Source organism: Sceloporus undulatus, chromosome 2, assembly GCF_019175285.1.
Source record: "Sceloporus undulatus isolate JIND9_A2432 ecotype Alabama chromosome 2, SceUnd_v1.1, whole genome shotgun sequence".
Lineage (NCBI taxonomy): Eukaryota > Metazoa > Chordata > Lepidosauria > Squamata > Phrynosomatidae > Sceloporus > Sceloporus undulatus.
In genome coordinates, this window is record NC_056523.1 from 187,750,708 (window position 1) to 187,769,565 (window position 18,858).

The 18,858-nt window shown below is 44.5% G+C and overlaps 1 protein-coding gene across 4 annotated transcripts in view; it reads left to right on the forward strand.

The window, feature by feature from the left end:
- The window catches only part of OTUD5 (OTU deubiquitinase 5), a 55,461-nt gene that overhangs the window by 12,613 nt on the left and 23,990 nt on the right, over window positions 1-18,858 (forward strand). For 2 of the 4 annotated variants that reach the window (XR_006101942.1, XM_042449506.1), the window contains exon 2: window positions 733-826. The exons of 1 other annotated variant lie outside the window; for it this stretch is intronic. Coding sequence is in view for 2 of the 3 variants with exons in the window: in XM_042449506.1 (XP_042305440.1) it covers window positions 733-826 (94 nt within the window). In the remaining variant the exon portion in view is untranslated. The remainder of the gene's footprint in view (window positions 1-732; window positions 827-18,858) is intronic. One more of the 4 variants, XM_042449507.1, reaches the window with a different exon arrangement.

Genomic DNA, 18,858 nt, shown 5'->3' on the forward strand with positions numbered 1-18,858 from the left:
ACTGCCAGTCATCCAATGTTGCTAGCCTTATGCAATTTGAGCAAAATTTGCAATATGATTATGATTTCATTTTGTTTGAAAAAGCAAGCATCTAGTCCTCAGGTTTGAAGTGGCAGAATTACACAAATAATGGTTTTACAGGCTGACTGGCTAGGAGGATATGGAAGAAATATATACATAGCCTGACAGGGAAACATTGATTTTTAAAAGCATTGCAGATTGGAGGAAGTTATGGGTGTAATACCACATGTGTATTTCTAATCATGAGGGATGGAGATATGCTTTGTGCTACACGACTTCCTCTGTTGGTCAGTTTGTTTTTGTTCAGATGTCTGCAGTATTTTCTGGAGTTAGAGATACTGCAATTACAGTCACAGAAGAGCTTCTTCCTATGAGTTGATCTATGAGCATAGGAATGAAGCACTAATGTTGTCATTCCCTACTAAATCTTGTCACAGTTGGATCACTGTCAGGACTTAACCTGCACTCTGTTCTCCACTGATAAGCACAGAAGCTGTGATAAATGTCACATTTATCATGGTTCACCCTTTAGAGAGCAATGGAGCCATGCATGGCATACCTTTCTTCTCTAGAGTGGATTTTCAAGAGGGTTCCCCTTGTTGGGGAATGGTTCCCTGTGTGGCTAGAGAGAAAATAAGATATATTCTCCTCCCTAGTTTGCGGGTTGGGGATGCTGTCTAACTTGCTGACATCTGCCCCTCCTGTCACCAGCAGGAACACAGGTTCGAGAAGGCGCTGAGAGAGAAGAAAGGGTTCATCATAAAACAGATGAAGGAAGATGGGGCCTGCTTGTTCCGGGCTGTGGGTAAGTCCTGCCTTCTGGCAGATTGTCCTTTTAGAGGTTGGACAGCAGGTGGCACTAGAATTGAAAGAAATTTCTGTCCTCTTGTTCTCCTTGAAGTCCTGCAAATTTTAAGATCAAATAGGTGCAAAATATTGGATGAGCTATTTATGCATGATACTAGACCTCATTATTATAGATTTTGTTTATTAACCCAATGGCTGTCTTAGCCAATTCATCATGTCTTCTTTTTGGTTCCCACACTACATCCCAATGCATATTTATATGGTTATCCATTCCCTTGACTTTAGGCAACATCCTTCCAACAATCACCGATAAAACTGAACTTGTCACATTATCTCCACACCCACAAAGTTTTTGCATTCCTATGTACATTCCCACACAGAGAATGCTATATAGGTCTGTTCCTGGATTTTCCACTCCACCCCATGCATCTGAGGAAGGACACTCAAGACTACAAAAACTCTTTCCACCAACTTCTTTCTTCCATTTAGCCTTAAAGGTTCCACAAGATCCCTTTGCACACTCAATAACCAGTATGTAGTCCTTGACAACTGTTCTTTGAATGCTTACAGCAAGAGTACAAGAATCCAATTGTCTGGTAGGCAAGTGAAAATGGGGCCTGGCGATCAGCATGTTAGAAGCAATCCTCCTCTTCCTGGGGGTGCTGCTGTTTGTAGATCTTGGTGGCTTCCCCTTTTTGTCACTTTCCCTCCTCTTCCTTCCCACTTGCTGTCTGAACAGCTTCTTTCCATAACAGTGCTTATTCCATTTTATGCTTCCTTTCTCCCAGAAAGGAACCCAAGGCGACTCACAAATAAAAACATTTTTTAAAACTTTACAATAAAAGTTTTAGAAACATTTAAAAACATCAAATGAAAATAGTACATTACATACATTAAAAAATACAAATTATAACTACAACACACACCCCATATAAAAGACATCCCATTATTATGTATTAAAAGCCTTCCTGAATAAAACAGTTTTTGCTTGCTAATGAAAGGAAATCAGGGAGGGTGCCAACCTAACCTCCTGTGGGAGGGCATTCCAGAGGGTGGGAGCAGCCACTGAGAAGACTCTCTCTTTTGTCTTCACCAAGCAAGCCTGCAATGGTGGTGGGACTGAGAGAAAGCCTTCCCCTGAAGATCCTAAGGCTCTGGCATGTTCATATAGGGAGAATACAGTCTCTCAAAAATCTGAACTTAAGCCGTATAGGGCAGTGATGGCAAACATATGGCACGCGTGCCAGAGGTGGCACTCAGAGTCCTCTCTGTGGGCACATGTGCCGTCACCCCAGCACAGAGTTTGTTACTTGAAAGCCAGAGGGACATGGCACTTTGCAATAAATAAGTGGGTTTTGGGTTGCAGTTTGGGCACTCAGCCTCTAAAAGGTTCACCATCACTGGTATAGGGCTTTATAGGTCATGACTAACACTTTGAATTTTGCCTGGAAATGAACTGGTAGCCAGTGAAGCTGTTTTAAAGCCAATTTAAAATCACCACACTGAAACACTATAAAACTGATTAAAATCATACAAAAGTTAAAAACAGGTAAAACATACATCCATATTAAGAACATCCCCTGATTAACCATTAAAAGCTTGCTTATATAAAAATGTTTTTGCTTGCCAGTGAAAAGAAAGCACTTTTTCCTGTTGTTTGTTTTTTTTCACTCCCTTGAAATATTGTGATTGCTCATCTTCATTAACAGGCCAGCCTTCCTTTTTTGTACTAGCTGAAGTTTCTGGACCATTTTCAAAGATAGCTCCATGTATAGTGTTGTATTCTAAGTTATCCAGAGCATGAATAACTGTCAAAAGGCTATCTCCGCCAGTTTAGGATTATAAATGTGATCATAGACTTGTATGTCTACCTGGTAGAAGATGATCTAAACCCATGAGACCATCTGTGATTTTAGTGGCAATGATGACTCCCATAAACCCAGAATAGGCAAAGTGTGGTCCTTGGGCTGCATCTCACCCCCTGGGCTGTTTTGGAGTCTCTGAGATATTTTCATTTATAATTCAATAAAAATGACCCCTGCACCCCCTAGGAAGCATGCAGGCCAGTTTTGCCAGTTCCAGTCTATTTTAATCTCAGAAGCATTTTTAAAAGCATAAGTCGGCTTTGGCTTCCCAAAAAGTTTGGCCTGTAACTCCCATTAGTCCCATTAATCATGGCCCATGGTAAGGATATATGGGAGTTATAGTTCAAAATACCTAGTAGATTCCCTGGTCTTGAAATTATGCTCTGACTACATTTCTGAAATGTTTCCTGAAGCATCCCTTTTGTTTCATGCATAACACACCTCTAATTCTTGTAGAAGCCTTTGGTTTTAAACTCCCAGGCTTTCCCTACACTGCTTTGGGGTAGTTTCCAGGCAAGGTACAAAGTGTTGGTTATTACATTTAAAGCCCTACATAGTTTGGGTCTAGGTATTCTACAGGATCACCTCCTTCCATATAATCCACTCTATGCACTCAGATCGTCGGGTGGGTATTTACTCAGTCAGCCAGGACAAAGTTGGCAACTGTCAGCCAGATGACTTTTTCTTCAGCCACACCTAGACAGTGGAATGGCCTGCCAGAAGAGATTTGACAACTGAATACACTGTCTGAATTTAAAACAGCATTGAAAACTAATCTCTTCTTACCGGCCTATCAGATGATTTTAAAACTATAAGTTTTAAATTCTGAATTTTAAATGTAGATTGTTTTAGTATGTATTAAATGACAAACAAATATTGTTTGTCTTTTTAAATTGACATATGTTTTAACTGAAGTTGTGTTTTAACTGACATGTATTTGTTGGTCTGTTGTTGTTCCCCACCTCAATCCATTAAGAGATATGAGTAAGAAATAAATGTTGTTATTATCACTCCTTTCCCATAGCACAGATTCACTTACTAGAAAGGACAGTGACCTAGTCGCTCTTACGAGAAGTAGACTGAAGATAAAAGTTTCCTGCTAGGTAGCAGTGGTGAGACTGCTGACCACTGTGTTACTCATCATCGGTTTTTCCAAGTAAACCCTCATTTGTACCTAGAAAAGGTTGAGCGTTTCTTGAGCTCCATACATAGCAAGGAGAAATGTGTCAAATTTGCATTGACTATTGTGGCTTAAGCATTTCAGTATCAATATATGCAGTAGAGATCAGCTTAACCACATACTGTTGAATCTGGAGCAGGGAACCAGACAAATGGAGTTATTAAAAAGACTGGTATCAGATGTTGTACTTGTAGAGTTGATAAAATGGTGAACATGGACTGATATTGTAGCAGGCTGTTCTCCTGACAGGAATTTGAACATGGTTACTGTCTGTCAACATTTGGTCCCCATCAACTTCAGTTTATTTGCTTTTTTGACTCACTGTTTTCAACCAACGGAATCCTGGCTTAATAGAACATAACATATGCACAAAACTAATTCCTTCTTTTCTCCAGCAGTAAACAAATAAGGATTTGTAACCATTGCATGCCAGCATTTATGACATTAGTTAAGCCCAAGAAGTTGGGCTTTCCAAGCCAATCACAACTCCTGTTTTAAACCTGGTTTGTGATCATGGCTTGTTTGGATGCTTGTAATCATAGCCCCAGGTTTGAACAATATCACTGGTTAAATTCCTGCTTATTCACATTTTAAAAGAGAGGCACTGTGTGTGGCCCTTGCATCTCCTTGAACTGAAATGCTGGCTGCAACCACAGCTTTGGGAAACTTTCAAAGACATATCAATATGATTCCTTTATTGTTAATGTTGGCTGGATGGCAGTTTGAAATTTTCCATTTTATCCTATAGGTTTTGGATGAAGATGAATAGCTGTTTTAAATTTGTTGACACTTATTGTACATATGCATTTATTCTTTATATCTCCCTAACTCTTTCTGCTTTAAGCAAGCTGAACTTATGGCAAGTCTGTATAGCAAGGGAAGTGGAGAGTGCTCTCCAAAAATGCCTATTTCTATGCCAGTCTGTCTTTACATGCATGCTAATTCCATAACTGGCCTTAAATAAAGGCAGTCAGACCTTGTGCATTAGTAATATATATCTCTTGGGGTGTCCTTTAAATATTGCAGCAGTAGTATCAAACCCACAATGTTAGATGGTTAGAAGCAACCGCTGATTGGTACATGATGATTGATCAGCATAGGAAGGCACAATTGGATAGTAAGTAACTCTGTGATTGGCCCCTTCATCTCATGCAAAAGTGAGCCTGTATCATTTACAGTCACTCTGTGAATAAACCCTTGAGAGCACCTGTGCTCCAGGGAACCTGAGTTATAGCAGACTAATTTTGTACAAGAATTCTGCAACAAAATGTTGTATGTGGAATGACTGAAGTTCCAGTCATTCCTATCCATGCTTCCTCACCCCAGGGTTTTCCTTTTTCTCTGCATCACTCAGCATTCCATGCCATTGAGTTGAGCTGCTTTGGTAGTTTCCTCTTCCTTTTCTATTTTTCATTTTGATTTTCATTTGGTGAGCTTGGCTGTACACAGGCTTGTGCCTGTCCTTGGTACAATAAATTTTTGGATTTCTCCCATTTGTGTCTTTGGGTAGCTCTCATTTCCATTTCTGGGGATGTTTTAAAATTACTTCTCACCAGGAATGCTTCACTTTCCTCCTTGTCCAGGGACTCCATGCCATTACCGTCCCCATCTATGTGCCATCCCCTGCTGCTCAGTTTGTTAGTTTTGTGTCCCACACACATAGCCTTGGGCTGTGTTTCTGCAGGAAACTTCCTTCTCTTAGGGTTTTGTATTCCTGCAGACTTAGGGGTTACCCCCAAGTGTACTACCTTCATTTTCTGTATGGGGTTCTATGGTTTTGGCTGTGTCTGTGTAAATAGACTAGAAATAGAAAAAGTGATAATATTAATATGCTCGGGTTATTTTGGATTCTACCTATACAGCATATTTTATGTGAGACTAGGGCCTTATTACCCTAAGGCACCAGTTCTTGTCTGATTTTGGAAGCTAAACTAGTTAGTACTTGGATGGGAGACTACCAATGACTACTAGATGCTGTATGCTACATTTCAGAGGAAGGAACTGGCAAAAACATCTCTGAGTATTTCTTGCCTAAGAAAACCCTAGGAAATACAACAAGTGACTCTGAAGGATATATTCACAGGGATAGTTGTAAAAAATAGTTTTGGACTGCACTCTTGGACACATGTTGACAAACTGCTTTTTTAAAAAAGAAGAGGGGAGGTGTTGCAAAATCTGTTTATGATGGAATTGGGAGAAAAAAGCCTAAACCTTCTTTTTTGTCCAGCTGGAGTAAACCCATTGAGTCAATGGGATTTATCTATATTTAGACCAGGGGTCGGCAACCTCCGGCCTGCGGGCCGGATCCCGCTCCCTCTTGCCGCGAAATCGCCGCCGATTTCGGCGGCTTCAGCCGTTTTGCTCTTCAAAATGGTGGCGGAGTCTCGCGCGACCAAAAAGACGCGCGAGATTTCGGCCGCCATTTTGAGGGCAAAATGGCGGCGCCCATTACGGGGGGGGGGGGGGGCCGCTGCGGCCTCCGGGCCCCGAAACGGGGCTCCGAGCGCGCAGCGGGCCTCTGGGGGAGGGCAGCGAGGCCTGGAAGTGGAGGGGCTGCAGGGAGGCGGCGCTTCTGGGCGCGGCCGCGCCAACCTCCCCGCCTCCCTGGCATCCTCCTCCCTCCTTTCGGGCCCCGGGCGGGGGCCAGAGGAGGCGAGCCCCCGGCCGTGCCGCCGGCCTGCTCGCTCCTTCCTGGTCCCCGCGGGGCCAGGAAGGAGGCGAGGCCGCGGCGGCTCGCCGGCGAGCCCTCGCCTCTTTCCTCCGGCCTCCTCGGGGACCAGGAGGAGGCGGGCAGCGGCGCTCGCCGGCGAGCCCCTCGCCTCGTTCCTGGCCGCCTCGGGGACCAGGAGGGAGGCGGAGCAGGCGGTGGCGCTCGCCGGCGGGCCCCTCGCCTCTGTCCTGGCCTCCTGCGGGGGCCAGGAAGGAGGCGAGGCGCGCGCGCCGCCTGCGGCCCCTCGCCTCTTGCCGGCCTCCTCGGGGCCAGGAGGAGGCGAGGGCCCGCGGCGCTCGCCTGCGAGCCCCTCGCCCTTTCCTGGGCCTCCGCGGGGGCAAGAAGGAGGGAGGCGCGGCGCTCGCGGCGCGAGCCCTCGCCCCTTCCTGGCCTCCTCGGGGGCGCGAAGGAGGCGAGGCCGCCGGCGCTCGCCGGCGGCCCTCCGCCTCTTTCCCCTGGGCCTCCTCGGGGGGCTCGCGAGCCTCGGAAACGGGGCTCGCGAGGACCGCAACGGGGCCCTGGGAGGCCAGTTGCGCCGCCCTGGGGCCCTCGAGGGAGGGCTCCGGCGGGCAGCGGGCCCCCTGGGAGGCAGTTGCCGCCGCTGGGGCCCTCCGGGGCTCCGGCGAAGGAAGCGGGCCCCTGGGAGGCCAGTTGCCGCGCGGGGGCCGCCGGAGGGCTCTGCGACGGGCAGCGGGCCCCTGGGGCAAGTTGCCCGTCGCTGGGGGGGGCCCTCCAGGAGGGCTTCCCGCGACGGCAGGGGCCCCGGGAGGCCGTTGGCTGTCCTGGGCCCTCAGGAGGGTTCCTGGACAGCAACTGGCCTCCCAGGGGGCCGCTGGGAGGCCGTTGCCGTCGCAGGGGCCCTCCAGAGGGCTCTGACGGCGGCAGCGGGGCCCTGGGCTGCAGGGGCCAGCAAAGACGGGGAGGCCTGCCAGCGGCTGGCGGTCCGCCGCCCGCTCTTTCCCTGGCCTCTGCAGGGCCTGGGGCCCCGCACGGGGCCGGCAAAGAGGAGGTGGCATGGCCTTGGGGGTGGAAGCTCCGCCCCCGGGGGGGCTCCGCTCCAGCATGCGGCCCCCGCGCCGCGGGGGGGAGCGCTCCACGCCCCGGCTTCGCCCCCCCCCCCCCCCCCCCCCGGTTGTCTGAGCGGACACCAACCCGGCCCCCGGCTCAAAAAGGTTGCCTACCCCTGATTTAGACTCACCATTCAACAACTGATTGACAGGCTCTGCTGTAGTTGGGAGTAGCCAGCTGGTTGGCAGTTAGGTGGAGGATTTCAATGAGTTGTTGTGAGCCTAAGCTATTGTTTGGGTTATGAAGTTGATCTCTTCCTACAGTGTACCTTTTTGTTAACACTTTTGAGCTCTTTGCTGTTTTCATGTCAGACTTTCCCGCCTAATATTAAGTAGTCATTCTTCACAGTGTTCAGCAGGGGGCAGTGTAAGGTTTGCCTCCTGCTGCCTTCAGCTGTGGTCCCAAGATAAAGCACTTCATGGAAGCTTTTCATGGCACGCCCTGCTTTTACTGACTCAGCTCTTGGAGAAAACATGACTTCGCAACTTTTCTTGTGACACAGCTCTTCTGAAGGAACTGGGACTAGGCCAAGAGCCAGGCGCGGATGGTTAAAGTGTGTCAGACAAATATAAATAATTTCACCTGTTGCCTCAATCCATTTAATGTCCATTTTGAAATTCTCTTCAGTCATGTGTAATGCCAGGGGTGGGGAAGATGCAGCCTCCAGCATGGCTAATGGTGAGGGATCATGGGCTACCTGTTCCCCATCCCTGGTTTAGGAGCAACCAAGTTCAGTCTCACTACACCAGAATTTTGAAAAGTTACTTGTTCAGATCGCTAATCCCAGAACCCTGCAGCCAACATGGCCTGTGTGCCATGGGATTATTTTAGCTAGTGGGCACTGCCACATATTTTAGAAATAATTCTATAAATTTACTGCATGTTTTGCTCACTTCCTTTCTGTATTAACAGTTGGTTTTGTTGGGTGAACAGGAATGTTAATCTCTCAAGAGAATGACTTCCCTTTACTCATGTTTCACATTCTCCACAGACTCATCTGTCTTTTGCCTGTAAACTGAAAAAGATACTTCTTCCACCTCTGTTTCTAGGAAAGATGTGCCACTAAATCTCCTCCTTTCCTTTTAGTTGTTTTTTCTCTTACCTCCCAAAGGATCCTCTTGTAGAAGGGTAACTGGAGGACTACAGCATACCAGTGTTTCTTAATAATTCCAAACAGTATCTTGCCCTTTTCACCACCACAGCACACAGTACTAAAGTTTTTAGTGAGCTTTCCACAGTGAGCCTAAAGCTCTTCTAAGCAGTGACAACCAAAATGATTTTTAAAGCCCAAACATACTGACCAGTTGTTCTCTGGCTATAAAAAAGCATGAGAAGGAAGGAGCAGTCTTGCTGTATATGAACTTTGCATATAACAATATGCCACACCCATTTCTGTCAACTAGAAAGATCCATCATTTTGCACTTTGTTTTGGGAAAGAAATTCTTTGTTGCTGCAGTCCTGCTAACAGTCTCTTCTTGCATTACATTCAGATGAATTGTTTTGTGAACACGAGTGTCCAAAGAATGCCGAACTAGTCCTTTGCATAAACGGTGGTTAGATGCATCTTGAACAGTATTGAAAATGCCTTGCTTGAGCATTTGCTGCGACCTTACCACCCGCTCAGTACTGCGTTAAGAATGACGGAGATCCTGCAATACCAGTGTTCCTCTTTTGCTTTCAGCTGGTGCCTCCAGACAGATTTACACTTAGTCCCCTGACTATGTCTCCTTGCACTTTGCCCTACTAAATTTTGTTTCCTCCAGTGCCTGAGGTCATCTTCATTCTACCTAATTTGCAAATCCGCCTCTGCATCAACAACGCTTCCCAGTTTACTTCTTTCCTTTCCAAGGCCGCCAGCAAATACTGAATAAAGAATGAGTCTCCAGAATAATCCTTGAGAAATTCCACTGCAGTTACTCTTCAGTGAACAAGTCTGTCTTTTAAGTACATCCTCAGCAATTAACTACCTTTTTTGAATGGATGATGCCCTGCCAGTCTAGTTTGATTCAAGATGGCATAGAAGTGGATCTGGCAGTTCTGTCCATAAACAGTGGAGCCTTGCCTTATGCAGGGGATCTATTCGGGACACCACCACCCCAGCATAAGGCAAATCCCGCATATGCTCGAATGCCCCAGTGCTATTTTATTCAGTTCCTATCTCTGACCACTGCTAAAAAGGACACTCAAGTTTTTACCCTTTCCCCCATAGGGCCACTTTTGCAGCTTTCCATTAGCTGTGTGTGAATTGCCTGGTTTGAATCAGACTTGCCCAGCTTATCACTTCACACCACCTTTGTCGTATGCTACCTTGCAGTTGAAGCTTGTCCTTTGTAGCAGGAAGGGGGAAAGCCCTGAGGTTCATGGGGACCTGTAAAGGTACCAAACAAGCTCAGTAGAGGGAGAAGGTCCCAAAACTGGACAATGCAGATAGAGCCTGAAACCTGAATGTGTTTGCTATAAAGGCTGAGCCCTAAGTAGCTTGCATCTGGTGTATCTGAAATTTTGGACATTAATCTCAGGTGTTTTGCAGTCTCAAAATAGTACATTGATATTACCAAGACAGATGAGCTTAATTTACATAAGCATGATTTGATTATGTGGAGAGAAAAATTGATTCAGAAGAAAAACCCTAATTTTATTAATTGATGCTTGAGGTTTCTTTGGATTTGTAGCAGAAAGAGAGACATAAATGTGGGTGAAAGTACAGTTGGCCCTCTGTTTTTGCAGGGATCCGTTCTGCCTGCCTCCCACAAAAACAGAGGCATATTCAAGCTTCATAGGCTTGAATGGGATGTGTGCCCATCAAAAATAGTGGATGTCACTCCTCCACAGATTTCCAAGGTCGTGGATCCAAGATCTGCAAGTTAGGAGGGGCGACTGTATTTGAATGCTCGATACCCTCTTCAAGCATGGTCCTTTTGACCTAGTCCCCCAAATTAGGATTCCCATGTGACTGAATAGGAAAACATGAATTGGAGGGTGGCAGGGATGGGTTTTATCATACCACAATGAGCTTCCAATCATTTTAGGCCTAATCTGAGCAAACACTGCCCTTTGCAAGCTTCTGACTTGTTTACTGCTATGGTTCAAGACTACTTTGGTCAAAAGTCAGCATTATAAAATCATGATGGTTTGCTCCCCCCCCCATGCAGTTGTAGTCCCTATATGATTTGATCTTGCCTGCAAGGTCCAGGATTTTAGGAAGCCCTTGAACCTGTTTTGATTTTTGTCACCATAAATGTTACCTCTTTTTGCAATTATGATCTATTGTATTTCCAAAGCCATGATCTCAGTTCTAATATCCTTAGGTTTTGCCATACTTACTTTCTTATGCTACCCCTTCATCCTGCCCTACATCTGATCATTTAGCAGGTTAACTGTAGAAGGGGTGGTGGTGCCTGGCAGCCTATGGTCTTTAGCTTGATTTTAAAAGCTGTTTCTGACTTATGGCAACCCTAATGTAACTATCACAGGTTTTTTTTTTTTGGGATGTTTCTTCAGAGGGGGTTTGCCATTGCCATCTTCTGAGGCTGAGCGAGTGTGACTTGCCCAAGGTCACCCAGTGGGTTTCATGGCTCAATGGGGATTTGTGCCCTTCTCTCCAGAGTCATACTTGGATGCTCAAACCACTACACCATGCTAAGCTCACTATCAGCTATCAATTCAGACCTCTGGCAAGAATTATTTGCCCCACCACCTCCCTGTGAGCAGGGAGAAAGATTGTGGCAAAGTTAGGGAAGGGAATTTTAGGCAGAAAGAGGGCAAGGTAGGACAGCCTGCCTACCACCAGGTTGTGCCCCCAACAGAAGAAAAAAGTTCCCCTTTTCTATGATAGTGGAATGCATGGTTAGAGATCAGAGTTTATCTGGCAGGTTAGGGATTAGAGCACTATCAGAAAAAGGAATTGGTTGAAAAGTGGAAGCCAAGCGGTCTTTAGCTTGCAAATGCATTTGGACATTGAAAAACGGAAACAATGTGCTATATATCACTTTTGAATGGAGGCGAAAGGTAAATACTATAACTATCTATCTATAAATACACACACACACGTAAAGTAAAATGAACAAAAGCTTCCCTTTAATGTCCTGCACTGTAATACGGTACAGTAATACTGTAAGAGATGTACTGCCCAGTCTCACAATCTCACAGGCACCACTAACAACTCAACGCAGATTAAAGGAGCACTGCCTACAATCTCAAAAGCACCACAGACTGAACGCAGATGAGCCGGGAAAGATGCTGAGCAGCACTTGCTTTGGACAGCATGCATGTGCGCACTGTTTGCCCAGTGAACTGTGTGTGGGGGGGTCCCAAGCTTTCATAGTTGGCTTGGCATCTTTTACCCCACTCTGAGGTCACTTCGCACAAGCAATGTGTGCACATGAGTAGTCCAAAGCTTGCAAATTACTGTGACAAGTGCTATTAATTCAAGGAGGGATTTACCCTTTCCATAGAGGCAAGGCTTGGGATCGTGTATGTGAGTGTGAAAGAAGTCCTAAACAAGCCTTGTAGGCAAGAACTGACAAAAGAGCAGATCCCCTCAAGTTAATGGAACTTGTCTGTAATTTGCAAGTGTTGAAAGAGTGAGTGGTGGAAAAGTGAAGACTTCCTTAACCTTGCCATGGATCTGTGCTGTACACTTTTCACTGTGGTTTGCTGAAGTCATCTGGCAATATGCTCTGTGGGGTTTTCACCTTAATGCTTTGCAGACCCTCATAATGATGCTCTTGTTCATTGCCCCCAGACACTAGAAGGAACCCTCATAGAAGATAGTCGCCCCCTCTGCATCTAGCAGAGGCATTATGAGAAAGAGACAAATGCAGGCAAGTGGTTTCAATCTCTTCAGCTTCATATATTCACACACATCCTTTTAGTTTACTGTTGACTCCCCTATACGAGAGCATCAGCAAAAGCATTTTTGAGAGCACACACTCATCTTAATTGTGACCTGCAACCTTTTCCTGTCAGACCTGACCTTTCACTGTATTCTAAACTGCCCTACAGTCCCCTTTCTTTTTTTCCTGTCATTTTACACCCACAGTCCTTTGCTACCTTCAGCTATTCAGGTATTTGTTCCATTTGTATCCAGCCTGTCTTTCTAATTTCTTTATGTTATCTGACTGTGACATGGTGGTGAAAATCCTTTCACAGATTATCATATTCATGGCATATTTAAATAACTCTTGGTTTATACAGTTGATAAACAAGCTGGCAGTAAACAGGTGCATCACATTGAAAGCCTCTCCCAGCTTACTTGCTCTTGACCTCCTGGTCCAGACCTTGACTCTGAAATGGCTATGACTACAAATTTGCTTCTTGTTCCAGAAAAGAACTATTAGTATATTTTTGACTAGCTCACTTGTGTCATAGATTGTGATTGTCCAGTGTATCAGTCCATGCCATTAACAAATACCATTTTAGGGAGGAGGGCAGAGATCCTAGCCCTCATAATTTATAATGCTAAACTTTGAAAAGCCACTGCCTTTACCTTTAAAGAGAATGGAATGGGCTTCAGGTGGGTATATGGAGGTACTTGATAATATGTGTAGACTTGATAATATGTGTGGAGTCAGTCTCAGCCCCTCTGGGGTGTTTTGCATGACTGGTGGGTACAATCCTCTTAGGAAATAGTAAAGAGTCATTTGTTGGCCTCTTTTGCTGAGACGGTCATATGCAGAACATAGTCTGTGAAGAGTCCAGGAGGAGATCATGCTCCACCACTGAACAATCCCCATGGAAGTGCTTAGTTTTGTTAACTGATGTTTCTGTGGGTGCAGTCTGCTAACCTCATGAAGCACTGTTTTAGGTTTGCTTAGCTTAATGTACTTGGCTGTAGAACTGGGACACTTTGTAGAACTGTCTTCTGAAAAATTCAGTGAGCGACTTGAGACAGTGTCTTAACTTGGAACGTTTCCCTTTTCTTCCTTTATCTGTCCTCTCTGGGCAGAGGCCGTTTATTCCCCATATGTGGTAGGCTATTTGTGCTCAGCATATCAGCAGAATGCGCTAACAAGGATTCTAGATTCTGACGCAGCAGTTGGCTTTCTGAGAATTGTCTTTATTTTCAGGGGCACGCTTTGTCCTTAAGTTTTCGGAGAAATTTTGAATGCAGTCGATAGAATTTGCTGAAGAAGTCTTTGCAACCTAAACTGCTTCATTGAGTATTTCCAGTGTTAGGTGTTCTTGTTTCCTAGGGCCATGTTGCATTTTAAATATTTCTTAAAGTAGAGACCTAGGAGGTTTGGGAATCCTCTGACATGAAAAGTAGGATCAAAATGCAAGAGTATTTGTGAATTCAAATGCAGTTTGTACCAGCATGTTTATCAGGGAAGTTTGATTAGATGTAGACCCCCATTAAATATATTCTTTGGATTGGCTCAGTGTAACATGTCAAAGGCCCTCAAGATGGGCTCCATGAACCTTATTCTTCCTGCTAGCCTTCCACTTGTCAGTCTTCATTATTTGAGAATAAAATAATTTATATCTTGCTTTTTTTTTAATCCTCAGAGCACTAAAGCAGTGCACAGTAAAATGAAGAAAGACACTAAAAAGTCTTGTCATGATAAAGTAAATCAATGCAGAATAAAATTAGTCAGCACACACACTGCAAGAACATTTTAAACCTCAATTAAAAACCAGAGTAAATTTCCTAATTCCTGGAAGGAGAGAAAATCAACTGAACCTCTCTAAGGAGGCAGTTCCACAACCTAGACATTACAGTAAAGAAGGCCCGTACTTTTCTTGCCATTTACCAGTCCACTCCTAGCCAGAATATCCTATACTGTACTTCATGAAAAATCAAAATAATGCAACCAGATGAATTCCTGTCACTTTCAGTAAAAGGTTTTTCCAGGAGCACAATTTGATCACAGGAGGTTACACAGCTGGGTTTGACTAGGTTTCGGGACATGTAGATTGTGTGACAGAAAAAAACTAAAACTACCCACAGGAAAAAAACTGCATTTCCAATTGGAAAAAACAATAATGCAGATGCCATTCAAAATACGTTCAGGTGTGCATGGTTTATGTTCTGCTTCCAAGAATCCAATAGTAACAGAATTTGGCAAATACTTTGAAAATGAAAGAAGCAAAAAATGGTAACGATTCAACAGATGGTCATGGGGAGGGGTAACCTAAAACAGGAATAGGCACAGTGTGATCTACAGGCCACATACAACCCTCAGGATGCTGATTTGTGGCCCCTCAAGCCTCCCCAAAGCCTGCGGACTCCTCTGTTTGTTTGTTTTTTAAGATGGTGATTTTTATTTTTTGCCCCCAACCCCACACTAAATAGGTCAAAACTTCTGCAAAACACTGTGGTTTTGCTGCACAAGCCCTCCCTCTCTGAATACCCCACATCCTTTTAAAGGGATTCAACATTGAATATGAGGCAAAAATGGATCCTGCCAGGGGAGACAAAAATAACCCTCTTCTGCACTGGAACAAAATAATATTTTGACAAAATACAGGTCTATGACTTTAACATCATTTTTTCTCCTCCTCCTCCTCTTGTATGGTTTTTAACATCTTTGGCTGATGAAGAAGCCAGTGGGGCTTTGGAAGCTTGCATGATGTATTTTGTGCATTTTTGCATGGGCTAATAAAAGTATTGCGCTTTTGTGGATTTTTGATGTCGTATTTTGCTGTATGGCCAAGCATGGCTACTCCTGAATATGCTTGCCCTCTACAGTTACCCACACCAATCTAAAGTGTTCAGGAACTGGGAAACTGCAATACCTAACATTGAATCCTAATAGAAGATAACCCTTGGGCTGGGGCTCACCCAGTTTTTCTTCCCAAGGTCCTAAACACACTGCAGAAATAATACAGTCTGAGCCCACTTTAACTGCCCTGGATGAGTGCTAGGAAATCAAGGGAATTGTAGTGGCACCAGAGCTGTCTGACCAAGAAGGCTAATAAACCTACAGTCTCACAAAATTACAGTTCCCAGAATTTCCTAGTATTGAGCCAGGGCAGTTAAAGTGATCTCAAACTGGATTGTTTCTGCCGTGTGTTTTGGACCCAAGTCTGTTTTTAGTGTTTCAGTAAAATATTGGAGGAGGAGTCTTGAATGTATAAGCTTTGGCATAGTTATAAATTTGTATTAAAACCTCTCACACAGATGCTTGCCTTCGAGACAGGTATGGGTCCTGGCTGTGCATGTTGCGATTAAGGCTATTCTGCCTTTGGCACTTCAGCAGCCTTTCGGGTTGGAAGTTTTCCAAGTCAGCATCAGTGCCCCTTGCTGGCCATGGGTATTTGTGTTTCCCGTCTGTGCAGCAACCACTGGATAGTGTTGCATACCCCCAATCTTATTTCTGTTTTCGTAACTTCTCTTGATACAAAATGTTCCCACTGGCAGTTTTGCCTGTTGCCATCACTTCCACTGTACTCTTGCACTAGTCTTTTTTTCCTGTCTAAATGGAAAACTTCCTTTGAGGGAAGTGTCTTCACAAGAAGGCTGTGGTTTTTCTTGCATTCTCTTTGGAAATGAGATTAAATAAAAAGAAGAAGTTGACATGTTACCAGAGTGTGAGCAGAAGAGTGCTCAATTAAGAGCTTGTTTTGCAAAGCCTCTAATTCATTCTCTGCCCAGGTTGTGAATTTACTGCAGAATTTACTCCCTCAAAGTACTACAGAAGGAGAATAACTGCTTATATTTTACAGGAGGATATTGCATGTTTTATTATAGTGAAATACAAACCGCTTTCAGGCAAAAAGACAGGCACATAGCATATACTTGTGTATAAGTGGATCTCACATATAAGTTAAGGGCAGGTTTAGGGACCAAAATTATAGATTTTGGTATAACCGGTGGATATGTTGAGGGTGAAATCTTGGGACTCAGTATGGGGCTTCTTGGATTCACTATAGCTCTTTGGGAGTTCCCTGCTGCAGCAGACAAAGGTAGTTTCTCTGCTATAGCATGGAAACAACAAAGATGGCAATTTTTCATCTCAGACATGGCAAAAGGCCATTGGAGGCAGTAGAGGGCATTGGTGCTTGTTAAGGTTCTCCTGGGACAGACAGTGATGAGAGCTCAGTCCATCTGGGGAGATCCTGTCTTAAAGGAACCACTGGCACCCTCTACTCTTCCCACCACCACAATAAGGAAATGCCCAAAAGCCACACCATCACCTTTTTCACCTTTTTTTATTTTTGGTTTTGTTTTGTTTTGTTTTTGAGCAGGCATTACAAGAGGCCAGAAGCAGCACCACAGCAGACAGAGCTACCACATCGGTCCATGTATAAGTTGACCGAGGTTTTTGAGGTTGATATGTTGGCATAAATGTATTGACTTATAAAAGGCAAAGGTAGTCCCTTGGCATGAATGTCTAGTCATAAACAACTGTAGGGGATGGTGCTCATCTCTGTTACTAAGCTGAAGAGCCAGCATTGTCCAAAGACGAATGTATTGGTCATGTGGCCAGCATGACTGCACTAATGTTGTTACCTTCTCACCGAAGTGGTACCTATTTATATTGCTAGGTTGGCAAAAGCTGGAATTAGTGACAGGAGCACACCCCATCATACAACACTTGGGCCTCGGACTGCCAACCCTCCCATCTTCTGATTGTCAGAATTGGCATCTTAACCACTAAGCCACCACATCCACATCCCTTATTGACTTACACATGAGTATTTATGAAAATCTACGGAACTCTTATATTCTTATTAGCTAGATAAATTTTGGACTTCCCAGAAGTGTGGTCATCATAGGAAAAAGGAAGCTAGACCTATCATTGGTCTCATCCAGGAGGACACTTAAACTGTTAGGTCAAGGTGGAAAATCTGACTTCACCTGGATGTTATTGAGCTATAATGCATCTGAGGAAGTAGACTGAAAGTTCATGCTGCCAATTTCTTTCTTTCAGTTAGTCTCAAAGATGCTACAAGATTTCTCTACATCATGTTACACAGTTGGCCAGGCTGACTGTGACTGAGGGGGAGTTTGAGTCTAGCAACATCTGAGGGCCAGAACCTTGCATTATGGATTTTGAACAAATTTACATAGTGTCTCCTCTTTGGTTACCATGTTTGAATCAAATGGTCTCTGTATAAATACCCTCTGCCTGTCCTGCTACTGCCTTTGTCCCTCTCTTCATCATGCAGTCCTGTGCATATATTCCGACCATCCCATCTTTCCTCTGTTCCATGGTGGAGGAAGCAAACCCCATCGTGTATTTTTGTAGCTTTGGTTCAGGGGTAGGCAACCTTTTTGAGCCGGGGGCCGGGTTGCTGTCCCTCAGACAACTGGGGGGCCGAAGCCAAAAAATAAATAATTAAATAATTTGTTTAAAAAATTAAATATAAAAATAAACCAGGACAAATGTAGGACAAAATTTTCAAATGGAAGACACTTTTTTTAAAAAAAAATGGAGGGCACGCAAAAAAAATTTGCTGATTTTTAAAAAAATGTTAATATAAATGCATGTTTCTGAGGCTTCTATAGACAATTGCCCCCCAAAAGTCCTGGCGGCAATTGGCAGCAGGACCGGGCTGGGGCCGGTCCCAAGGCCTCACTGGGCCGCATCCGGCCCGTGGGCCGCAGGTTGCCTACCCCTGCTTTGGTTCATTTGACAACGTGTACTATTCCACTCTGGTGAGGTGCTATTGATGGCTTTTCATGAGGCTTTTAAAACATTGCAGAGCAAATTGTCATATTCATAAGCATAGCACAGTTGCCCTGAAAATATGGTCATCCCTGCAGATTTAAAAGGAGGAGTCCAGGGCAGAGTAGTCTAAAGGTTCAGGAGTGGAGAAAGTGTACCATGCGAAATGTTGTGGAACTGCTATTTGTATCAGCCTCAGCCAGCATAGAGGGGTGATAAGAGTTGTAATACCACAACATCTTGAGAGGCACCCATTTCTTACTCTAATCCTGTGCATGCTTTGGAGTCAGTCCTACAGCAGAAAGGAACAATAGGAAGCAAGTTTCCTTGGGTAGCCATGTCATGTATCCTTGTTTGCATTGGGCCTTTGCCGACCTACCGACAGAAATGGTTGAAAATGAAAGCTGAGAGGTGTTCTCATTTAAAAGAAAGAGAAATCTGAAATGTGTTTGGAAAGTTGGGTTAGGGAAATAAAGGGTATATTGTTTGTTGTTGTTGTTGTTAAATACCCTCAAGTTGATTCTGATTCATGGCTGCCCTGTGGATGAGACATCTCCAATACTCCTGTCCTCCACTACTGTCCTCAGTTCTTA